Below are 23,057 nucleotides of genomic sequence, written 5' to 3'. Positions count from 1 at the left end.
AATATCTCTGTGCACTGTGTGATGGTTTGTATATGTTTGGCCCAGGGAGTGGTGCTATTAGAAGGTGTGGTCTTGTTGGAGGAAGTGTGTCCCTATGGGTGTGGGCTATAAAGACCCTTGTCCTAGATGCCTGGAAGCTAGTCTTCTCTTGGCGGTCTTCCATGAAGATGTAGAACTCTCAGCCCTTCCTGCATCATGCCTGCATGGATGTTGCCATGCTTCCACCTTGATGATAATGGACTGAACCTATGAAACTGTAAGCCAGCCCCAATTAAATGTTGTCCTTTATAAGACTTGTGTTAGTCATGGTGTCTGTTCACAGTAAAACCCTAACTAAGACAGAAGTTGGTACCAAGGACTAGGGTATTGCTGTGATAAGCCTGACCATGCTTTTGTTTGGAAGAATGTGGATTTGGGGACTTTGGATTTGGAAAACCATGGCATGCTTTAAGTGGGGCTTAATGGGGCTTAATGGGCCAACCTAGTAAGAATATGGAAGACGGTGATGCTGAGGGTGGTTTGAACTGTGTAGGCCTGCTAGCCCAGGAGGTTTCAGTGGAGAACATTAACATGTGGCCAAGGGACTGGGTTTTTTTGTTTTTTTTTTTTGTTTTGTTTGTTTTTTGTTTTGTTTTGTTTTGTTTTTTGATGTTTTGGTGAAGACCATGGCTGCTTTTTGCCATTGTCTGAAGAGACTGCCTAAAGTTGAGGTAAAGAGATTTATATTAATTGCATTGACAAAGGAAGTCTCAAAAAAGCCCAACAGAGACTTTGTTCTCTGGTTAAATCTGATGAAGAGCATTTTAAACAAATGTAGCAAGCCGAGAAAGGAAAAATATAAAATATATAGTTTGAGTATTAAAGGGACAGCAGGAAGTGAATTGGAGCTAAATCCTGTGTTTAAGAACATTAAATTGAATTAAGGAAGTAGTGACCTTGGGGCAAGATTCTACCCAACTAAATTTAAGTCCAGGCATGGTAGTACAAGCCTTTAATCCCAGGAGTCAAAGACAAGCAGAACTCTGAGTTCAAGGCCAGCCTAGAACAGAACAAGTTCTAGGTGAAGAAAAACTTAAATCCAGGCTTGGTGGACCATATCTTTAATCCCAGTGCTTAGGAGACAAGCATGCTGATCTCTGAGTTTAAAAGTCAGTCTATGGAGCAAGATCCAGGACAGCCAAGCTTAGGCAGTGAAGGAGTTGGAAAAGAGGAAGCTAGTGATAATGTAATAGAACAAGGGGACATGTTCCAGCTCCTGCAAGCAACAGAACTTGGCAGATTCGCCCATGTGGCTCTGGCTTTAGAATGAAAAAATAGAAGGGACTACTAGGACAATTGATGCTGGTTAGCTGGAGCTAAGAAATTAGTGGTGATTAAGAAGAGACCAGCATCACTGAGGAAGTGTTTTCTGAGAGCACAAAAAAGCTGTGTTCCAGAGATAGTCAAGGTTGTACCTCCTGCTGCAGCTGTACTTGTATATGTAAGAGTCACCCAGGTGGTACTGGTTTTAAAGGCATGAAGGCAGCATGAAGAACAGCTGAGGCTTGGCACTGTGAGAAGCCATGGAAGGCCACTGGTGAAAGTGCAGCCTCAGTTGTAGTTGATGGCCTGGTACCGAAAGGGTCATGAAAAGGATATGAGGCTTGACACTGTGAAGAGAGCCCATGAGAGACTATTGGTGAAGCCTAGTTGCAGGGGAAGACTCCAGCATATTAGAGATGCCAGTACCATGGGATGATCACTAAGAACAGCAGCAGCAGTGGAGTGGATCAACCTGAGCTTAGAGTGCTACAGAGGGCAGAGCTGGAGAAGTGACAGCAGCCCTTCGGAGGAGTCCAAAAGATCATGTGTGGATCCCAGACATTGAAACAAGAAGCTGTAACATTGAAGCTGCCTTGGAGACCCAAAGATGTTAAAGATGCCAGAGTTGTGGCATACTTGCCAAGGAAAGCTGCTAACAGGGAGTGAACCAGCCCAGGAGAAAGAAGTTTGTTGTAGTCAACAAAGATGAAAAAGGAGTTGGAGATCTAAAGACTGCTTTGACATCAGACATGGAGATGGCAGAGTCTGGAGTTTGCCCAGCTGGTTACCTATCTTAATTCAGGGATTACAGTAAAGTGATTGGATGGATCTCAGAAGAGACCTTGAACTTTGGACTTTCACCACTGTTGAGACTGCTATAGACTATGGGGACTCTGGAAGTTGGACTAAATATATTTTGCATTATGCTATGTTTAGGCATGGCCCGCATAGACTCATATGTTTGATCAAGCCTATTGGGACCAAGGAGTGCAATGCGATGGTTTGTATATGCTTGGCCCAGGGAGTGGCGCTATTAGAAGGTGTGGTCTTGTTGGAGGAAGTGTGTCACTGTGGGGGTGGGCTTGGAGTCCCTCCTCCTAGCTGCCTGAGGATGCCCAGCCTGTCCCTGGCTTCCTTCAGATGAAAATGTAGAACTCTCAGCTCCTCCTGCATTATGCCTGCCTGGATGCTGCCATGCTTCTACCTTGATGACAATGGACTGAACCTCTGAACCTGTAAGCCAGCCCCAATTAAATGTCATTTATAAGACCTGCCTTGATCATGGTGTCTGTTCACAGCAATAAAACCCTAACTAAGACAACGTGCATAAAGGGTGTTTCTTTCCCTGTGTTCATGGAGTGTTTTCTGACGAAAAGTGTGTAATTAGCCAATGTGTTCTGATGCTTGCCACTCAGTGCTAAACAGAATCACTTTGGTCAGTTTTGTCATATGCTTTGTAAATTCCCTATTTCAAATATTTTCTATCTTATGATTTTATTCTAAATAAGCAAAGATGTTCACCTCATGGTAACCTGGAAACAAAGAGTAAATGACAATGGGTTAGCGTATATCCATAGTGGTGTAACTTCCTTCCAGCCCCCTAAGGATTGCACCAACTGTCAACACAACCATGAGCTGAGGACCAAGCCTTCCACACACTGCCCCTGGAGAATGCTTATGATTTAAACCATGGCCTCACTCAGAACATTTCAGCCCAGTTCATGATTATTGCTCCACCTTTAATTGTTGGTCAGCTGTGGTGGAGACTAAAGGAAAATCAGGAACCATATGCACACTGAATCAACTTATAGCATCTGTTGCAAAATCCTAAACTATCTACAGTCTTAAGGAAAGTATGGTTGTTCCTGTTGTTTTCGTTATGAAGGTGCATGTGAGGAGTGTGGGAAATTGACACAGTGGCTCACACTTTATCAAAACACTCAAAGTGTACAGCATAGGATATCGGCAAAGGGAAGGTAGGCTCCTTTAACTCCATCTAAAATGCAAATGAGAAAAAAGTCCTGTGTTGAACGTAGAGTAACCTCCTCCAGCAAAGATGGCAGTGCCTGTCCCTGCAGAGTCACAGCTTCATGGATCAGCTTAGAACAAACTCCTGGCAGAGCCCCACCTACCGCCGGCTTGCTGATGTATGCTTGGCCTGACATTCATCTCCCACTCTCCTGCTAATGTGCTGTTCTCACCTCCCTCTTCCCAGCAATTTCTCAGTGTGCCAGCAGCGTCTCCCTTATTACTGCCAATCTCTTCCTGCAGCCATCCAGGAGGAAATCGGGCAAGTTGTGTGCACCCAGTGATTATAATGTTATTAAGATATACCAGGAGCCTCAGGCTGAATGGATTTCAAGACAGTTCTGCAGAGCCATGGGCTCCAGAACCAGATTTTATTTCCAGGCTGTAGCATGCTCTCTGTTGCTGGTGCAGTTTGTAAGATGACCAAAGAAGGACTTTAGTAAAACCCTCGAAAGCGATCAAACCTGAACTTGGCTTTTTCAGGATAACTATTCAGTCTCTGAGCTTCAAGGTCTATATCCCTAACCTCAAATACTTACCTCCAACCCAGAGTTTCTTCCCTTCAGTACCATTACACCTGCATTTTTCCCTAGTTGGTTCAACTCTATTACTTACTGGGGACTACATTAGATAAATGGTCCATGAAATCTGTGAGGCACCCATAAAAGCCACTAAAATGAACCTTTAATTCAATGCTGCAATTAAGGAAGTTGGAAAGGGGGCCAGTTAAATTTCTTTGGCCCCTGTGTCAGTAGTTTTAACCAACTACCATTGATTGAAAACAATTACAGAAATTAAAAATGGCCTCTGAAATAATATCTTTTTCCTTGATTTTTTTCCAGAAAATACAAATATTTATTAGACATTAGCATTAGAGTGAGCATTGTGTTGGCTTTCTGTTACTGTAATACTTGCCTGACATATCAATCTGTAAAAAAAAAAAAAAAGAAAGTTTCTTTCAGCTTACAAGTTGGAAGAGCCAGTGGCAGCACTCATTTGGATCTGAGGTGAGATGGCACATCATGATGTCATGCTAGAAATGTGCATGTAATTAGAGTTAGCCATTCACCTCCCATGAAGCTGGTGAGAGCAGGGAAGAGGAAAGGTGTGTTCCTGACACTCTGAAGACTTCTCACTGGGCTCCAACTCAGTTCCCACCACACCCTGATAGTTCTATAGGCAGAGGACCACACCTTTAACATACTTATGGGTCTTTGGGAAATTACAATAGGTATTGTGATTTCTTACATAGAGTTTCCATGCAAATATAGACCTTTTTCTATTAGGAATTTGAGTACCCACAGGCTGCAATATCTGGAAGAATCTTGACAATAATCCCCATTTATATAATTATAGCTAACCATTCCAGTTAGCCTCTCTTTATCAAAGGGCAGAAACAAAACTTTCCACAGAGCTTGCTCTAAAATTTTCATAAGGTAACAATCTCAAATGGTCACAAATTGTTTTAGATCTGCTGTGAGGTTCCAGTATAATTTTTAAATGTGTTATAAGCTCAAGGAATGGAATAGGAATTGAGAGTACTTCTTGGTTTTGCAGAGAATCCAAGTTTAATTCCCAGTACCCACATGGTGGCTCACAATCAACCAGAATTCCAATTCTTGGGCAATCTGACATGCTCTTCTGGCCTCTGCAGACACTAGGCAAACGTGCATATATGCGGGCAAAAAAATCATACACAGATAATAAAATTCAGAATATAAAGTGTAAATATAGTTTTTTCTATTTTGTTTTCTTATTCTTGATGTCACTATATACAAATATGGTTTTAGTAGTGCATTGAATTAGTTGCCTATGGATAAAACTTAATCATCACATCAAACAAATCCATGTGCATTCCCTCAGAGGTTCCAGAAGCCAAGAAAAAATGTTGTTACTAGGTTACACATGAGACAGGATGAGAATGGCAAAGAAAAAGCCAGTCAGTCACCCATCTTCACCTCATTTAAGTGAGAAGAGATTACACATCTAGTAATGTGTTTGCCACCATCAACCTTTCTCAGCCTCCGGGATCTGTCTACTCCTTGCGTGGGAGTGAACCTTAAGTTCGTTGGTGCTCAGAGCCTGTGATCAGGCATATTCTTCCTGTGGTTGTAATAAATGTTTCAAACTATATATGGTGTGAAATGTGAACACTGAGACCTTAACTGATGTATAAATTCAATCCACAAAAGACAAATTATGACAACAAATATGAGGATGGTCCCTGCAAGCTTAGGAAAGTGAGCCTAATTCTAATTCTTCCTCTATTGACTATTGAATCAGTAACATCCATTTTACCCATAAAGACGGAAGGGTGATGAGGCAAGTTGGAAGGGCATGTTCAAGTCAGCGGCTGCTCATTCTGGCCACGGTATAGACTTTTCTGATTCCTACCTCTGCTTGTGTTAAATGTACTCAGTTACATCCAATGGGCTCAGCTTTAGTGCTATAATTAGTGAAGAAATTCAATGAGCAAATTCTCACAGGGATGTGTTTGTAGATTGAATCATGACTTTTAGCATGATTTTACTTTTATGTGTGTATCTCCATGTGTATCTGCATGCATGTTTGCCAGTGTACATGACGGTGCCTGGGACAGCTAGAAGACGGTGGCAGAACACATGAGCTAGAGGTACAGGTGGTTGTCAGCCACCAGGTATGTTTATTGGGAATGGAACTCGAGTGCTGATAATAGCCAGTTCTCTTAATCACCGAGCCATCATGCCAGCCCTAATCACAACATTTTTAATAGGTTGGAGAACTTTAGTGATATATAACCTCCCCAAAGCTTTTCATCAGAGGTCGTGTTTGATAGACTATGTTCTGAGGAACAATTAGCATCTTTTGATGGACATTTTAATTAAATTAAGTATAGTGAGCCTAAAGTGCATCGCGAGTGTGAGTATATAATACATTTCAAATGGCACCCAAGTGAAGGAGCTTCCACTGTCTGTGTTCTTGTAAAACACTGTGCAGGTTCACATGCAAATCTCTACAATGATTTGATCAGTAAGACTGTCAAGCACTTCCTTGTTGTGAGAAAGCTAAGGCTCAAGTAACTATATGGCTTTTCTGATGCTAAAGATAACAATTCTATCCAGGCTTTTCTCTTCTAATCTCTTGGGACATGTTCTTAACGCCCTCCAACCCAAGAATGACTCAGGTTCTGTGCCAGGCAAGGGATGCTGTTTCTCTAGGAAATCTGCTAGGTAAGAGAAGTGGCTACACACTGCTAGAGTTTTTCTTTCTGGAACGTGTGTTTGCTTTTCGCCTGATGTTTTTCGAAAGGGGTCAAATGCTTCACTCGGTGGGCTCCTGACATATCTGATGTGTTTTGCTTTAATGCCATCTGTGTTGTGATGTGCTAACGGTGGAGCAAGAGAGCACATCCCCAAGGGATTATGTGTAACTGCTGGCCTTCACAAGACCAAGGTTACCCACATATGATCAAGAACAGCTAACTGGCTAAAGCTACCTTATCACAGTAACAGTGTTCAAGGGCCATGCTTTAATATGATTTCATCTGAAGCTACTCACTTCTTCCATGGTTGTCATTGGCTGACTAAACAATCTATGCTCCGTGCTGTAATAGCTTTAAAATTCCCTACTGTGGAATAATAAAACCCAATTCTTTTTTCAGATCTTCAAAGTACTTGTTAATATTGACTACACTGAATTATAAAACAAAACAATCAAATAGGGAGAAGATTGCTAGCTATTTGACTCTAGAGGCACATCAAGAAAATATCGTACAGCATTTTTATTGATCACTTAAAATCAGAGTTTAAATAAAGCAGAATTGTTAGCTGTTGATGTCAGTAGATCTTAAAGCAGGATAAACATTTTGAAGCAGTGAGAAAGAACACTGTTTTGTGTATTTTTGATACAGGGTCTCACTCTGTAGTCCAGGCTAGCCCTGAACTCACAGTGATCTTCCTATCTTGGCATCTCAAGTGCCAGGATTATCTCAGCATGCCACTACAATGGCTAGCTTGGGAAATGACATCTGTACCCCTCACTATTTATTTTCTTTGTGTTCTATTCTCTTCCCTGCTGTGAATTTTAATAGTAGCTGATAATGGATTCCTGGAACTTTGGGTTCATTTACTTTACTGATAGCAGGCAGATTCACACTGTGTGCTCACTGTTGATATCCCAGACTTAAACCAAAGGCAGGATTTCAGGAGAACAACCAGGGGAAGCCACCATCAGGTGAACAATGAAGGACAGTCACAGAGTTTTCATTCTACCAATGAATCTGTGCTCTAACTAAACTTCTAGCCTGGTTATAATGTGGTCTACGTGTAATTTAATAATCCCTGCGTTAAAATCATGTCTGTGGAAGGCAAATGGCTTTTGCTGAAGCCTAGTAAAGGAAACCCAATAAACCTTTCCAGAGCTTCTGATTCTTGAACCGGAAAGCAAACGGAGGCAACATAAAATATTGTATCGGTTTAAAGAACAGGTAGGTCTACACCCAGTATCCAGGGATATATTTACTAAATGTCCACAGACAGTGAAAAGGGTTATACAGTTCTAGTTATTGGTATTTTTTTCTGGGGCATATTTTTGAATTAACATGCTAATGCCAGAATTCCATTTCATGCTCTTTGATTTTTCTGATTTCATAATAGTTAATGTTTCTAAAGCCACAGAATTATATTATAAAGATGACTGAGAGTGTAAACCCATCCCCATATGCACTGGTATGGAAAGAAAAGAGCAAACTTTGCTCACCCTGAGCTGCTGATTCCCTATTTTCAAATATGAACAGAGAAGTCATACATATTTGGGGGTAAACTGTAAGACATTCTGGGTTATTGATCTATATGCATTTATAGGAAGGCACAGATCGTGGTCTGGTACAGTTATGGTAGCATTATTATATTGATTTCACATGTAAATTTATAAAAATGAAAAATTTAAGCAACACTGGACTTTAAAAAGCTGGTGGGGTTACGATAACACAGCCACAGAACCACAGCTCAGGGAGATGCAGAGTTCTCAAATCAAAAGTGGAAAAGAGAGCCAGAGGACAGCCTTCTGCCAGTCCCTTCTGCCTTATCCCAGCACTTCACAGCCTCTAGTGACTAGTGTCCAGATGCTATGGCCATGGCAAAGAGTACAGAGGGCCACAATTAACATTTATCGAGCAACCAGACTTAAAATGGCATCGTAATATACAGAATACACAGGACCAGAATATTTTTAATAATATGTCTATTCTGTACCGTCAATTAGAACAATTAACAGTCCAAATGTCTCCTATCCAAATTGATGCTGTGGCTAAAGCCGGGCCAGCTAGGTGAGTGGTTGTATTCAAGGAGCCAGAAGTTTCAAGACTGATGACTCCTGGCTTTGCCATCTGGAAAATGTCACTCGAGATGAATTCTTTCATTTCCTCACCACTGGGAGAACAAGAGTGCCTACTTTCATAAAATGGAGTCAACATTCCCAAGAGCTCTGCATTACAAAAGCTTTCAGTCAGGCCAAATCCCAGGCACTCTGTGAACCCCCTTCTCTTTTCTTCTTTTTGAAGTAAAGTACTGGATTAGATGCCTTCATGACCTGCCCCGGGGTTATAGAGTTCTTGAAGTTCTTGAAGTTGTTTGTAGTTAAGTTTTAGAATCAATGTGTCTTCAACCTAAATACTCTAGGATCTCACTGCTGCACTAATTAACAATATTATTCTGAGGATTTTATGGGATTAATGGCAATCTCCTAAAAACCTGGTTAGCACCATATAGTTTAACACCCGACACAGACAAATGCATGTATTCTATGAATTTCAGCATCTCCTAAGTCACAGATCCTCTAGTGTTGTGCCCAGACCAGCATCAGCCTCTCCTGGGAACTTGCTTATTTCTATATAAATTTCAGGGTATCATTTCAAAGCTGCTGTGCCAAGAGCCACAGGTGGGGACCAGCAGCTCATCAGGCCCATCTTGTGAGTCTGAGGATGCTAAAAGTGCAGAAGCACAGGTGCAAATGAAGAGTGGGGAAGCCTGTCCTGCCTCTGGAGAAACACTTACTAGGGCAAATGCAGCTGTAATTGATCTGGCCTCTGAAGACATCTAGGAGGCATGTCAACTGGAAATAGTTCAAATTCAAGTAATCAATCAACTGACTAAAAAACAAGGATGAGAACTCATCCTTGGCTACTGTCTCTAGGGAAGAGAGGTATCATAAAGGCTAGAGAGAAGTTAAGAAAAACAAAACATACAGAGGACACCAGGGTTAGGATGCTAGCAAGAGAGCCATCCCTGTGAGGAGACACCTTCACACAGGTGTCGAGAACCATGGGTTGTCTGTGCCCTCATTACATCAAAGACATCAACTATTGTTCTTTTCATTATTATAGAAATATTTTCTAAAACCTCAACATGCTGAAACCTGACTTATGAAGACCTACATTAAATACAGAAGGAGTTTTATGATTATCTTTTACTTACCTAGAGAAACTAAACCTTTTCATTAAAAGCCACACTGAGAAGAGTCACTTGATGTGCTAAGAACCCATAAATACTTTAAGACGATTAAGGCTAAGACATGAGAAGCTGTTAGAAATGAAAGAGATCTGGGTGCTTGTTTGCATTCCTTATGCTCATGTATCTACTCATTCAGACCCCATTAGACCTCTACTTCTAATTAACTCTGAAGTATCAATAGTCATCAGTATCCAATCTGGTCCCTTAGGCCCTTTCTCATAGAGTCTATTTTCACCAGTGTTCTTATAATTTTCCAAGGTATTAAGCCAAGCATCACCATCTTTCCCCTTACATGTCTCCTGCTCTCTCACACCCTGTACCAGAGTGTGTTTATAAAATCCAGTTATTTTACTTTCATAAAGATAACAGGATGTTTTTCCTTTCATCTTTTCTGTTGTGACCATGGTGGGTTTTTTTTCCATTCTTTCTCCATAACTAGAGCTTAACACCTTTGAGAATAGGAATAGCTATCTTTCTTTAGGCTCCAGCACAAGGCCTATCTAGCTAAACCAGCAGAAATTACTCCCTGGAGAGTGTAATTAAGAAGTACAACAATTCGCTTCAAATCTCCCAGTGCTCATAATCGGAGTATGTCACCAAACACTGGATCTATTCCAGAGGAAAAATATATAGCATGTGACAAATTTATAAAATAATAATATATAAATATTTTAGGATCTTAGTAATTTGCTAATAATTAGTTTTTAATGGTTTTATCTTAGAACCTCTTCCTTGGCCTCCACTTTAAGTTACATTGATCAAACTTAGTAGATTATTACTGTTTTCATGCCTTAATACTTTGCTCCAGGGGCCTCAGCATTAGTATTGATATGTTTTAGAATGGTTGGAGATAAATATTTATCTGTACATCTGTAATTCTGTGGATTACCGCAGTACACAAAATTATTTCAATAATTGCAAGGGTTGCCTAAAAACTTTTACTTTATTTGAGAAAAAAAGGTCCAGTTAAAAATAGAATTGTTTCGAACATCACATGATGTATGAATAGTGATATTCCAATTGATGTCTGCATCTAAAAGATGTGCTGCCTAATGAAATCATGCACACGCAGCCAAACAGTAATGGGGTTTAAGGCAGCTCTCAACACATCTTTATGGACGTTTATGGACTGAACTGTCTATGTTCATACTGCCAAAGCCTCATTTCTATTGTGCAGCAGACCAGGAACTCTAAGATAGCTTGGGATTGCTCTTAAAAAATTATCAAGTTCAAATCAAAAAAGGACAGCTTTCCCTTAATATCCTTCACCAAAGTAGAATGCACAAATAGAAAAAGGGATTCTTGGCCAGAAGCCTCATGTGAGAGACATCTTCCAGAAGCACATGGCCTGGGAAGCTTCAGAGTCTTGGCAGACTGCAAACCTTTACTACTTTCTATTAATAATCAGGGTCCAAGTGCCTGTAAGGAGCCAGGACCTACTTGTGAGATGAGGACTTAGCTCAGAAGTTGAATGTTTTTCAACAAACACTCTCATAATAGCAGATACCTTCTCCAGACACCAGATTTCTCCAGTTTGCACAAATGGCAGTGTCTAAAGAATCCTCTAGAAAGCAAACTGGTGAGTCTCTTCAGTTGCAGATAAAAAAAATTACATTAAATGCCGATTTTGTCCTATAGACTTCTGGGCATCTATGGTGGTCTACATGCAAGGCTTAGCACCTGATCTATGGCTACTTAAGCAAAACTGTAAGGGAGTATACAATATAGTGTGTTGCTAGTAGAACATGTAGATGCTTTGGGGCTATGATTACAGGCACAAACGTAAAGCCCAAAGGTGTCTAAGGGTAGCATCTTGGGTCTTTAATGTTCTCTAGAAGCTCCTGTACTGTAGCGTTAGCCCCAGGGTATCAGTGTTCAAAGTTCAATCTTTTGGGACATGACGGAGGCTTTTCCCACATGAATGCATTATTTTAATACTGGATGCATGGATTTGTGGGCTACAGGGAAATGACAGAGACTCTTGCAAGTAGCACCCAGTTGAAGGAAGGATATTGTGGAAGCCATGCTCTTGAAGGGTCCTTTCACTTTGCATCTTGGCCCTTGTGAGTTGGTGAGCATTCTCTCTGTCTCATCTTCTCAAAGGTGCCATTCTGTCTTAGCACAGGCCACATAATACAAAGCTGAACAACCACGGGCAATAGTCTCGGAACTGTGAGAATGTACCTTTGCTCTCCTAAGCTAGGTACTTTTCAAGTCTGCATCACAGTGATGTAATTCAACCACTTAGACAGCAGAACCTCAGCTTATACCCATTAGTACAGACTCCTGTTTTCTCTATCCAGGCAATTGAAGCATCTTAGTAGTGGAACACTGGGGTCAAACAGTTAAGTGTCTTTAGGTGCTACTCTAACTTTATGCTCCAATCTAGGTCTGCTCAAGTTTCCAAGGGTCAATGTAAACTTGATCCTATCAGTGAAGTTCCACAATGTAAGAAGGTAGTCCAGAACTGGATATGAAACACAAAAAGTTGGCAAAGCAATACAGAGAAGTATGGTTCATTTAGAGATTTAGTTTATCAAAGTTTTGGTTCAGTGAAGAAGGGGTGAATGAGGGTGAGGTTTGAGAATGAATCATTGTCTACAGCATCTCAGAACTGGAAAAAAATGTTCGGCCACAGTGTTCAACCTACTAACTGTGAAGATCTTGATAAAAGTTCTTCAGAGAAGCAAAGGCAGTGAAGTAGTCATAGCATAGTTTGGATATGTGATTTCTCATATGTCATCATTTTCAGAAACCTCTATTATCAAACAGGCAGAAGTTTCTAGAAGTGGAATGGACACGTCTCCCATGATTCCACTTTGAAAGATGGATTTTGGAGCCATGGTAGTATCTGCAGTGTCTTTGCCATTAATCCACTAATTAGCCTTGATGCAAGAAAGCAAAGGGGCCAATGTTTGGGAAACATGATCAAACAGGCCATTCCAACACAGGAAAGGGCAGTATCAAAACAAAAGATCCAGACAGATAAAAGATGCCTTGCTTGTTCCCATCAACAGTCGCTCCATTTCTATGGAGGTAAATACGCAGAGAAAAAGCAAGATACGCTGCACTGAACTTACATCTACTTTCCTTTCATAGCAATCAAGTGCCACCACACCTCTGCCATTGGTAAATATGTTGCATTCCTGCTAAGGGAAGAGTTGGACTTCTTTCTAGCAGTCATATATGCTTCTTGAAGTATGAATTTGCAAGAAGCCTTAGGACTGTGTTAACAGACAATATCAAAATTAGATGGTGGTGTTTGCTTTTACGGGAAGATGTGGCAACCCACAACATGCAAGAAAGTTAAATAGAAAGACAGTCCAACAAATTACAGTTTGATAGTTCAGAATGTTGAAATGAAATGAAAGATGGAAGGAAAACAAACACACAGAGATACACACACACACACACACACACAGAGGATATTTACAAATGTAAAGAAACATTTCATAGGCAAAATAAACTGAAAACAACACACACACACCTGCTTCTCTCCACTTGGCTTTTTGTGGTTCAGCAGTAGCTCCACGGCTCCAACCACCTCTTTTCTGATGGCATGAAGCAGCGCATCGCCAACATAGACGTTGAAACTCAACAACAGTTCAATAAGCTCCAGGTTCTCGTTTTCAATGGCAATGAGGAGAGCGGTCCTTCCAAGGGGGTCAATGCAGTTAATGTTGATTTTAAAATAAATCTCAGCTTCTTCCAGAGATTTCTTGACGCTCGCATAGTCCCCCTTTTCTACAGCATTCAAGTAGGCTTTCTCTGATGGCGAGAGTTCAGATTCTGCTCGGACAATCCTCAGTGGGATGCGGTCTCTGTAGGGGGCGTTGACATTTCTTTTGTAATAGAACTGAGCCATGCTTCAGGCCATGCTAGTCCGTCATCTCTAGAAGCACACAGAGAAAGCATAGTGTGAGCACCAGCATGCTATCAAACGCACAATCACTATTGACAACAATAGTGTCTCTATTGATGAGTGAAAGATGCTTTTCCTTAGGTAACAAAAATAGGTACTCAGCTGCCTAGTAAACAGAAGTTAATAGTTCTTTTTAAAATATTTAATTATATGCTTGTATGTGTACACCTGTGACAGTTTATGTGCAACACACACACATGCATACATACACATGCATGCGTGTGCACACAAGTGCTCACAGGGGTTAGAGGAGAGCATTGAATTCTCTGAAACTGGAGTTTCAAACTGTTATGAGCCACCATGTGGATGCTGAGAACTGAGCTCAGGATCTTTGCAAGAGCAGTCAATGCTCTTAGCCACTGAGCCATCTATCTCTCTAGGCTCTACTGTTCTAATCTAACAGTAGAAAACTATCTTAAAATTTTAAAGTAACATTAAGCTGAGACTTTGAGAAATTATTTGCAAATATACATATTTATACACACATATGAATATATTTGCATATATACATGCATGTAAACACATATGTATGTACGTGTCCAAACACGTACATGTGCAAAGCATGTTAAAAATTAGAAGTCATGCCTTAGGAATGTTCAAATACACCACCCACTCTAAGGTTTGCTGATCATGAAGCTGGTGCTACCATTGTAGAGTCCTGTCATGGTAGAAAAAAAAATCTTCTCATTTGTATGTTGTCTGTCCTTAACACTAACAAGGATTCACATCAAAGTTAGTGTGAATAATGGAACTACTGTTAGTGAAGTAACATTGAGTTGAATGAATGTAATTTTATTATTTTCTGTTCGTAAGTGAATTCAGTGAGGGATGATATTAATTATCATGAGACTATGCAACTCACCCTAGAAAAAATAAAACGGAAACAATGTATTATGAAGATACATTTCTCAGTTCTTCCAGCTCTGAGATGACCTACAAGGTAGGGAAGCTTTCCTTTGAAAACTTGTTTTTGTTTGGAAGTCACAGTAAAGATTAGCTGAAGCTAAGGAAATAAATTTAAAATAATCACACATGAAATAAGCCAGTGGGAGCAGTACTGTCTCAGCAAAAAACTAGTGTGGCAAAGTCTCAGGAAAATTTGTATTTTTCATATAAATTCTGTACTGAACTTTTCTGCACTTCATACCTGTTACTTCAACTATTCTCTGAAAACATGTGAGTCTATATCTATAGTATAAAATTAAAATAAAAGGTCATATAAACCACTTGCATATTCCTGTTAATTGGTATTTGTAAGCCTAATGAGTGTGTGAGTAAACTAGCCTGAGATGTATAGTACTTTAACTGTAGATTAAATAGACTTTGCACTAACAAATGTGACCATATTTTTAAAGATTTATATTTTAGTTTTTAATTTTATGCATATGTGCCTGTCTGTGTGTGGTTATATGCACAAGAATATATGTGACTACACAGATCAACATAGGACATTGGATCCCTTGGAACTAGAGTTGTGAGTGCTCCTGTGTCACCCTACATGGGTCGTGGCTACTGAATTCGGATCCTCTGGAAGAGTAGGGACCAATTTTAACTGCTGAGCCATCTCTCCACCTCCAAATATGATTACATTTAATAGCTTTCAACTTGAGAAACTGAAATGTTCACCTATAGCTTCTTTCTAGTCGTGATTTCAATGCTCGTATAATTAAATTTCAACCTTTGGCCTCCAGATTACTCATTAGGAATTCTCCAGTGTCTAGGTAGATGAATTAATCATTAAGACCATCATTTCATACTCTGCAGCTGTTAAGTATGTTATAATGGACATTTTCTTCAGGTGTCTTCATAGACTAGTTAGACTTGAGTATGTCACATCTATTAATATTAGACACACAAATTAGTTAAATAAAGTCTGAGTGTAATTTAATTATTCTGAGGATCTTTTGACTCATTCTGGAATAAGAGAAGAATCATTTATGTTACTTAAGGGCAAGGAAGCTTCACTATTCTTTGAGTATAATGAAAACATTGACAAATCAAAGTTCTTATGATACTACTATCTTTTAAGGATCTCAGCTTGAATCCCTAATTAAGCACTATTACTACAAGTTACTATAAGTAGCCACGACCATAGGTTACTATTAAAATCATTGTCTTTTAAGAAGGAGATGAGCCATTTCTGCAGGACTTGAAGTTAGCATCCAAAATACCTGGGATAGATGTCAGAGACCTCACATGCTAATTCTGCATGGACCATAGCATGTATGTTTCCTCCAGTATATAAACTTCTGTTATCTTATTTTGTCCTTATATACAATACTTAAGAAAATATACATTTTCTTTATGTTCTTGGGTTTAATGTTTCTTATCAAATCATATATTTTGGTTGAGAAAGTAAACACAGGTAAAACTAAGATATACATATATTACATACACATATATTACATACATATATATAATATAAAAATTTTTTAGGAATAATAATTTATCTGGATTGGGAATTGGTCAAAAAAATAGAAAATAATTTCATTGCATTTCTTTTTCTTAATAATACTAACAATACCATCAATTAACAAATTAGGGCCTACATTTACTTCTCATTTACAAAATATAAATAAGGTGTCAATGGAAAAGAACATTAGGTCTTAGTGAACTGGGAGAGAAGAGACAGAAGAAGAAAATTTTGCTTTAATTAAAATTTATTTCATTGGAATCAGTTTAACTCCCATAAACAGAATGCATTCAGGTGCATTTTAAAGTGATACTATCCTGAATGATACTGTATTTCAGAGGTAGAGTGAGTGCTGGATACATAAGAAAATCTGTTTGTATATCTATAGGAGGAGGAATCAAACTGAAGGCTTAGAAAGGTCTTTCATTTTTCAAGCTCTTGGATTTAAAAAAAAATAAAGAGATAACGTACATGAAAAAAGTGCTGGGCATGCTTGAAATACAATTAAAGTTTATGTAGATTCGATAAAGTTCAAATATTTAAAGTGGGATATTGACACACTGAAGTGGAGCATAGCTTTGCTGCTAAAGCCTTAAAGAACAAGGAGACTGTGTAAGTTTGCAACCCAGAAACTTGGCCTTGTTGTTACTTGAGATGCAGCGTGTGGACACAGGAGCAGTGGAATGAGCAGATAAGGCTGATCGGACTCCTAGGCAGACACACTTATCAGCAACTGCAGACCTGCCACTCAACGATGGGAAGTCAGTAAAAGAACAGGGCACTGAGAGCAGAAAATACCTTTCACCAAAAATGTTGAATAAAGGCCTGGTACAGAATCACATCTCCAAAATGAGGTTTTTGAAGAAAAAAAAAATCTCTCCACCAAGAGTACAGAAATTTGAGATCTACCTTCCTTCCTTCCTTCCTTCCTTCCTTCCTTCCTTCCTTCCTTCCTTCCTTTTTCTCTCCCTTCCTCTCTCTCTCTTCTTTCCCTCTTTTCTTTCCTTTCTGGCCCTTTATAAATCAAACAATTCATTACATCAGGTTTCAAGGAATTAGTAGATGAAGATTAACAGTTAAAAAAATTAAATCTTGCAATATGACTTTTGACATTCATTTTTCTTAAGTATGGTAGGAGATTTAAGAAAAAATAGAGTTGTGGTTTGACATCAACATGAAAATAATGTACAACCATAGGTAAGCAGCAAACTCTAGATATTCCTGGTTCTGAATTCATGTTCTATGAAGGATCTGCTTTGTTCTGCAGTGGAATTATCAGTGAATGTGAATTTCAAATAAGACTAAGGAAATGAATAGATATCTTTATTTCCAGTAAATATTGCAAAGGGCAACATGAATATTCCCCATTGACATGCATGTTTTAGTGTGTGATCCCGTGCTTCAAGGAGAAAGCCAGCCATCAGTCCACAGGCATGGGGCGCTACTTCACATACTTAGGAATTTGTTATGAAATAGCAGCAGCAATAAAAAAAACTACACTTTACTAACTAAAATATTATGACATCTGAGGATTTTAAAGATAGAAATAAAGATTACTTATTTTTAAACTTGAAGACTCTTAGGATTTAATAGGGACCAAATTTGAAGCCAAAAATTGAATGCAATTTTATTCCATGCATGGAGGAACACAGTGGAGAAGTCATAGTTACTTAGCTGCCTTTTTACCTGGACAGTCTTAGGGATACATCCCTAATCAGAAATAGATGTAACAAAGGCTAGATTCCACCCTGAGAGTTAAAACATATCTATCAACTTCCTTTTCCCCTCAAGTTGCAAAGATGGTCTCTCTCATCTTGCTCCAGCAATGAATCCCACTGTCTCCATTTTTATTTTCCTAAATTCTTATCATCACCTCACTCTGCTGCACCGGCTTCTGGAGCAAGCTTCTCTAATGCTCCATCTTCCTCATCAACACAACCTCATCTGGACCCTCCTTTGTTTGTATAATGTTCAAATGTTGATATGGCCACCACTTTCTTCCCTCTATTGATACCCTTCTTTCTGTCCTATACTAGTCATTTAAAATTCCCATGAAATGAAAACTTATGCTTTGTGTATAAAATACACTATAAAATCAACACACACACACACACACACACACACAACACACACACACACACATATATATATCTTACTGTCCACTGCTGTCTGGGTCTGGGTAGTGGCACAGTGGGTAGCCAGTAGTCAACCATATGTAGCCATCAGCTCATAAATGAACTCAAGCAGCCACATTTCCTGTCAGTAGCATCCCTCTCTGTAACATCAGCTTACTTCATCTACCTTTGAGATGAACCTTGCTTATAATATCACTGATGCCCACAATACCATGGACATGCTCTGTCTATAAGATGCCTGTCTGGTTATGTCATTGTGCCACTGATAATCCCTAGAAGGTTAGTTTCATTGACAGAAAACCCTTCATTTATTAAGATCTACCCAATTTTGAAGACTACCCATAGCAAACCCTGTTTTTTCACTGACAAAAATGCCGAATTACTTGGCTACCATGACCCATGCTTCTTTTTCCTACATGACTACTCTTCTCCCCTTTGAGCTCCTTGCAACTCCTGCCAAGTTAGAAAACATTAACCAGAATACCTCAACCTCTGAGAATCTCCTTTTTTCTCTCTTAAAGCAGGGCAATGTGACCTTTTCTTTGAATGCATGCTTCACAAACCTTGTGGATTCCTGAGATTTAGGATTGTCTAAAATGGGCATACAGATTGCCTCCCGTAGCTTTGCATCAGGGCCCTACATTTATTGAATCAGAGAACTACCTTGTATGTCTTGAAAGCTATACCTCTGCCATTTTAAATAGTGAAATGCAATTAAGTGGTCAAATGGCTTTAACCATTTGCCTACAGTTGGTTTATCACTGTTAGTCAGCAACTAGAAGCAGTCTGCACAATATACTTCCTTTTTAAATGTATTGTTCTGCACATTTTCATCTCAAGCTCTTGTTAGTTACACTCAGAAGTATAATTGTGACACATAAATTAAGATGTATGTAATTCCTAACTCTGGAAGATGTCTGTCGTCTCTATGGCCTAAACATATGGCTGTTTAGGGAATAAGATTTTTGCCAGTTGTTGGTCCTTGGAGAGGAATATGGGAACAGAAGGAGAAATACTGTAGGAAACAACATGACTATCATATTTAAAAGTAGAATTAATGCACCAAGTAACAGAAAACTAGGATGTGTGAGTTCATCTCTAAAAAAGAAAACTACAAGAAGGTAAGAGGAAAACTTTGAGAATAACAAATTATTAAGGAACTATTAATTCGACCATGGACAGAGAAGACTCAAGCAAAGCAGTGACTGGATTTAGGAAAGCTGAAAGTCTTATCTTCTAATAAGAGATGGAAGTTAACAGGAAGTGAGATTAGAAATCAAGTGACAGTGTGTACAGAATGGGATGCAGAAGGGAGGACTGAAGTAATGGAGAGCAGACCAACACTTTCATCATAGTTATTACAGAAGCCAGCTATGTCCAAATAAGACCTAAGCGAGCAAAACTCTATACACAGGGTACTTATGGACAACTTCCTGTAGACAGAACAGTTAATAGGGGAACCAGGTCTCTGACCTATAGCAACCTGCTTGATTAGGAATAAACATGTTCATACTAATTAACTCTTTGTTCAGAGAAACACTGCCCAGCAAGTGAAGACTATAAAATAATAAATAATATCAGTGTTTCATTGCTCATGCCAATAAATTCTTGCATATTTGTGTATCTAAGATAGACTTCTCCTTACCAATGCAAATGGCTCCCCTTCTAAATAACTTTTTTGCTTTCATTTTTTTCAATATTTTAATCTTGTTAAATTCTCAACCATAAATCATTATGTTACAAATTTCACAATCCCAATCACTGCCTGTCCTAAGTATATTTTTGTTTTTGTTTGTTTTTAATCAATTTGATACAAATTGGAGTTGTCTGAGAAGAAGAGCACAGTTGAGAAAACACCTCTGTAAAATGGACCTGTAGACAAGTCTGTAGAGCGTTTTCTTGATTAATGATTGCTGTGGGAGGCCTCAGATCACTGTGGTTGGTGTCACCCCTGGGAAGGTGGTCCTGGGTTCTTTAAGAAAGCAGACTGAACAAGCCCTGAAGAGCACACAGTGTTCCTCCACAACCTCTGCTTCTATTCCTGCCTCCAGGTTCCTTCCTTGGCTTCCCTCAATCAACCATGACTCATAACACAAAATAAACCAAATAAAACCTTTCTTCCCCAAGTTGCTTTGGATCAGTGTTTTATCATAATAATATAAACCCTAACTAAGGGCACTATCCCTCAAGCCTTCAAAGTTCTACCTTACACTGTCTGCACCCAGACAAGAACTGTTGTACATACTTTGCTCTGACAACTCCTTGGTTATTATAAATTTTCAAGTCATGCTCTTCTTTATTCCCTGAAATCTAATTAGCAGTTTTGGTTTATTTGGAGATTAGATGTCAAAGTTCTGTGGAATCCCAAGCTTGAAACAGCTGAACATCCAGGTTGATATCCAAACTCTAACAGCAACTTGGTTAACTCTTTTGTTGGAAAACCACAGAACAGAGCTCACGTCAGGGGAAGGGTGGACAAGTAAGGTAAGATAATTTCCTATCATTTAAACAGTCAGGATACTTTTGTGTAATTTAATGCCAGATACCATCATAATGATAAGAAGACAATGTCTGCTATGAGGTTTCATCTTCTATATAGGTCAGGGAAGCTGCAGCCACAAAATTGCCAACAATATGGTCAACTCCACAAGACCTGCACAGTGACAAGAGCATTCAACATGCCGACATAGATTGGAGAAAATTTCACAAGACCCCACCCATAGATGAAGCGTTCCAGACAATCCATGGCTTCTGAGGCAGGAAGAAATCAGTCTGCTCTGGAGATGAGAGTCTAATAGGCTATCCCAAACCCAAGTGCTCAGCCCTCAGTGCATACAAACAACTCTAAATGGGTGTGTGTGTGTGTGTGTGTGTGTGTGTAACTAGAGGGGTGGGAAGGACATGTAAATGATATCTATGTAATACTCATGTATGAAATTCTCAAAAAATTAAAAATTAATTTTTAAAAAAAGCACTTGCATGTAATGTTCAATAAATATTTGCTGAAAGGGTGAAATATATATTGACTATCTATATCTAAAAATTTTTCCATAGACAATGACAGTCCACAGTGAACAAGAGCAAACTTACATTCCTAGGGTTTATGGCTCTTGGGAGGAGCTCACAGAAATGCTGAGCACAGTCATGATAAATTTTGGCATGAGTTTTAGTGGAACCAAATGGTGAAATGAACTAGAAGACTATGACAGAAAGACAGAGTCAGAGAGCTGTGTTAGGTGAGACAGCTGGGGTTAGCCTATCTGAAGAAAGAATAACAAACCTGAGCCATGTAAACCAACTGTAGACGACAACCATTACACTGAAGGGCAGGCTAGCAGGAAAACTGAGGCAGAAGGAACATAGGAAATTCTAAGATGTGTTCAGAGAACAGAAGAACTGAAACTAGACAATGGCCTGAGGCTCAGGAGGAGGGTGGAACTTATTCCAAACCCCATAAAAAAGCTGCAGAGTCTCCAGATGGAGGAATGACATAGTTCAATTTCTGATTTTGAAGATCACTGATTGCTCAAGCACTGTGCATAAATAGAGACATGCTAATAATAGGTGCTGCCATGGGTCCATAGGAATGTGGAAAAATGCACCCCTAAATGCAGACTGCAAAACTCCCAGACCTCAGTACAACAATCATAGAAATGTAAATGCCTGCTTTGGTTGTATGAGTTTATTAATGTTTTATCAGTGCTCTAAGTATGAATATTTCAATTGCCTTTAACCTTTTATTTCCTATCCTCTGAGTTTTCATAATTTTGTAGAATACAAAAAGTTTCAGGAATATATCTACATAGTTTTAAAATAAAACATATATAATTACTTACTTTTCCTAATAATTTTAGTGCTCTAGAAAGTGATTCATAGCCTAACGAGTGCCTACTTGCTAGTGACTTGTTTGTACTTAAGGACCTCCTCACTTATAGTAACAAAGTGCAAGTAACTCTAAGAAAACATTCTGAGTGCAGGCAGTAGCACATTCTGTAAGTACAAGATCAGATGAAGAAACATAAAATAACCTCTGCCAGGAATGACTTATTTGATGACACAATATATCCAAAGTGAATGACCATACTCAGATCTGTAGACAAGAGCTGATCTTTCGTGTGTGTGTGTGTGTGTGTGTGTGTTTTCACGACTATAACTCATGATAGCCCTTTTGTCCAAAACAGAAAAATAATTTTTTTTAGTAAAGGAAAAGTAACATAAAATGCTTGAAATTGGAGGCACACATGCACAATTTGTATGTAGATATTTCTGAAAAATTGCAACACTTGTGTTGGTTAGGATACTCTTGGAGAGGTGAGGTGAAAATGCCATGCATCTTAACTCTCACAGGCAGCTGCGATGGTGTGCAACTGAGTGAAAGACAGACACAGGGAGAGGACACATCAGTCTGATGATGGAAACACAAAAATGATGTTGGAATCACTGGTTAGCAGCAGCTTTGGAAGCTGTTCTTCTGTAGCATCACTGAAAATGTGTTCTAAATTGTCTTGAAGTTAAATGCTGGAAAAAAAAAAGCCCAGTGATAGGCTGGGCAAAGGGCAGTCTCTCCTGTTGATATGGAAGAGCACGACAGGACAGCTGCAGTCTCTCCTGTTGTTACGGAAGGGAATTCTACAGAACAGCACGAGAAAAAATGATTATGAGAAACTCATGACAGGCATACATACCGTTAAAAAATTCTTAGTATTATATTACAATAGAACATGTAAAGTTAAATTTTAAAAATAAGGAATGATTTAAAGTACATTTGA

General features: G+C 39.1%; 1 protein-coding gene across 3 annotated transcripts in view; it reads right to left on the bottom strand.

Annotated features, from left to right (window-relative positions):
* The window catches only part of Trpc4 (transient receptor potential cation channel subfamily C member 4), a 161,476-nt gene that overhangs the window by 111,994 nt on the left and 26,425 nt on the right, over positions 1–23,057 (bottom strand). For all 3 annotated transcript variants that reach the window (XM_076932362.1, XM_076932364.1, XM_076932363.1), the window contains exon 2: positions 13,306–13,710. In XM_076932362.1, coding sequence (XP_076788477.1) covers positions 13,306–13,683 — 378 coding nt within the window. In that variant the 5' untranslated portion in view covers positions 13,684–13,710. The remainder of the gene's footprint in view (positions 1–13,305; positions 13,711–23,057) is intronic.

Source organism: Arvicanthis niloticus, chromosome 4 (genome assembly GCF_011762505.2).
Source record: "Arvicanthis niloticus isolate mArvNil1 chromosome 4, mArvNil1.pat.X, whole genome shotgun sequence".
Lineage (NCBI taxonomy): Eukaryota > Metazoa > Chordata > Mammalia > Rodentia > Muridae > Arvicanthis > Arvicanthis niloticus.
Note: the sequence above shows the minus strand (reverse complement) of the source record. Positions and strands in the feature narration are given on the sequence as shown.